Below are 2,473 nucleotides of genomic sequence, written 5' to 3'. Positions count from 1 at the left end.
GCGGTGGCTGCCCACCGTGGGCTCCGCAGGCCAACGCAAGTGCCCTGTCACGTCCCGTGTGAACAGGCCTGCCTGGCCCGCCTACCCTGTGAGGACCACCACGAAGTCCATGACGTTCCAGCCGTTGCGCAGGTAGGAGCCCTTGTGGAACACAAAGCCCAGCGCGATGATCTTGATTCCTGCCTCGAAGCAGAAGATCCCGATGAAATAGGGCTCGGTGTCGTCCTGAGGAGAAGGCAGAGTCGCGTCACTCTGCGCCCCCTGCACAGCAGAGGCTGAGGACGCTGGCCAGGGTGCCACCCCGCCCCACGGCCACGGCCTCTCCCACGGGAGGGCCTCTTCCCCCGGACCCTGCCCACCAGCCCGCAGGCCTCTCCATCAGGCACTTCCGTCACCGCGCTGAGCTGCAGATGCAGCACGTCCCCGTGGCAGCCGTGTCCCTGTCGGGTGGGGTCCCTCACCCTCCCACCCTGGCTCCTCTGCTTCTGTTCCACTGCACCAAGAGGCCAGGACCTGCCTGCCACACCCCGTGGTGGGCTTTGCTTGTGGGAAGACGATGATAGTCACAGTACTGTCTGCAACTTGTGTAGGGCAGCTTTTTTTTTTTTTGAGTCAGGGACTCACTCTGTTGTCCAGGCTGGTGTGCAGTGGCTCGACCACAGCTCACTGTAGTCTCAAACTCCTGGGCTCAGGCGGTCCTTCCTCCTCAGCCTCTAAAGTAGCTGGGACTACAGGCGCAAACCACCTTGCCCGGCTAATTTTTCTAGCTTTTTGTAGAGACGGGGTCTCGCTATGTTACCCAGACTGGCCTTGAAAACCTAAGTGCAAGTGACCCTCCCACCTCGGCCTCCCCAAGTGCTGGGATTACAGGCGTGAGCCATCGAGCCCAGCCACTGGGGTAAACGTGTAATGCTCCTATGCGGTCAGCTCTGTTCTCAAGAGAAGGGATCAGAGGCAGAGACCAGGAGCTGGGCAGAGGCATCTGTGTCAGACCCTGGGCTCCAGCCACTGTGAGACGTCTGGATACAGCTCAGACTTCCTAGAACTCAGTCCAGGACTCACTTATGCAATCCACATACATGGATAATCAGAACACGCACATCTTGGCAGAAAAAAAAGAGAAACAGAGAAGCAGAAGTTCTGACCCTGAGGGTGCTCGAGAGGCGACGTGCCACCTCTGTGAAGACCCTGAGGACAGTGTCACACAAGCGTCTGGCCTGGGGTGGGCGACAGACTGGGAGGGCACAGGGTCAGACCTCAGGGAGGAGCCCCAGGGCCCGGCTGTCTGCAGCTCGATTCGAGGGAGGCCGTATGGCGGGAACAAACAGATGAAGCCACTCCTGGAAAGACCCTTTGTTCCTCCCCGCTGCATCTCAGCCCACAGGCACCAGGCGCAAGCAGAGAGCAGCACCCAGGGGAGACAGCAAGGACTCTGCGTGACGACACGTGGGGGCGGGGGCCGCAGGCGGAGGGGACAGGCCCAGCAAGAAAAAACAGGCTGGGCCTCCCTGCCCCACGGGACATGCAGGGCCGGCATGACACCGACGCCTGTGCTCAGGGCTGTGGCCTTAAGAGGCAGGGAAGGCGGCGGGAGGAGGCGGGCCAGTTCGCTCTCCGGAAGCCCAGGAGGAACTGACGGCTCTGCCTTGCCTGGACACACGGGCAGCAGAACCGGGGACTGGCCAAGCTCCCAAGGCACTCCCAGCCCCACCTGCCACCACACTCACTGCGGTGCAGCGGGGTCCCAGTGGCCCAGGCAGCCGCGTGGCCGTCACAGCCCGGCCCGCCTGTGCTGCCGCCCTGGTGCTGACTCACGACGGCCGGGGCCCTGGAGGTGGGTGCACTCTCCGGGGCCTCGAGGCTGCTTTAGTCGGGAGGGGCCCTCGTCCCGAGGGGAAGGGCTGTTGACCGTCGCCCCAGGGAACAGCCGGGCCCCAACAAACGAGGCTCTTCACAGACAGCTTCCGGACAGGAAATAACAGGCCCGACTCCAGGGACAGACGGGCCAGCGCCCCAGTCGGGAAGGAGGCCGCACCCGGAGCCCCTCCTCACAGTCCCCCACCTGCCCCACCCTCGGCCCCACTGACCTCCCTGCCTGCCTGGCCAAGGGAGCACCAGGCACCGCAGGGCAGCACCCGGGACAACACCAGGGCTCTGCACGCGGGATGGGTGTGCAGCCAGCAAGCCTGGCCTGGCTGAAGGCAGCGCGAGAGCCCACCAGTGGGTGGAAAGCAGCCCCCTGGGGCGAGGGGGCGAGGAGGCGAGGAGCCGGGGAGGCCCCACCCAGGGACGCCAGCAGGCAGCTGAGCACGGCCTGGCCATCCCACTGGCCTCCGACGGCTGAGCCTGCAGGCGGGGCGGGGCCGGGCAGCACGACCGGCTCCGCGGAGCACAGCCCCACCTGCAAGGCACAAGCTCACACAGCTGGACGCCTGCCACCCAGCAAGAAGCAGCAGGCTGGGCCCCCCGCCCC

The 2,473-nt window shown here is 64.9% G+C and overlaps 1 protein-coding gene across 1 annotated transcript in view; it reads right to left on the bottom strand.

Annotated features, from left to right (window-relative positions):
• LOC103249248 (voltage-dependent N-type calcium channel subunit alpha-1B-like) overlaps positions 1-2,401 on the bottom strand; it is a gene marked incomplete at both ends in the record, with an annotated part of 32,540 nt that extends 30,139 nt beyond the window's left edge. The window contains 3 exons of the mRNA XM_008047896.1: positions 86-225; positions 360-440; positions 2,219-2,401. Of these exons, the coding sequence (XP_008046087.1) occupies positions 86-225; positions 360-440; positions 2,219-2,401 (404 nt within the window). The remainder of the gene's footprint in view (positions 1-85; positions 226-359; positions 441-2,218) is intronic.
• Positions 2,402-2,473: the final 72 nt, after the last annotated feature.

The sequence above is a fragment of the Carlito syrichta genome, unplaced genomic scaffold (assembly GCF_000164805.1).
Source record: "Carlito syrichta isolate Samal-C Ts95f unplaced genomic scaffold, Tarsius_syrichta-2.0.1 Scaffold118058, whole genome shotgun sequence".
Taxonomy (NCBI): Eukaryota; Metazoa; Chordata; class Mammalia; order Primates; family Tarsiidae; genus Carlito; species Carlito syrichta.
The sequence above is the reverse complement of the archived record's forward strand: the minus strand, read 5'-3'. Positions and strand labels throughout refer to the sequence as shown.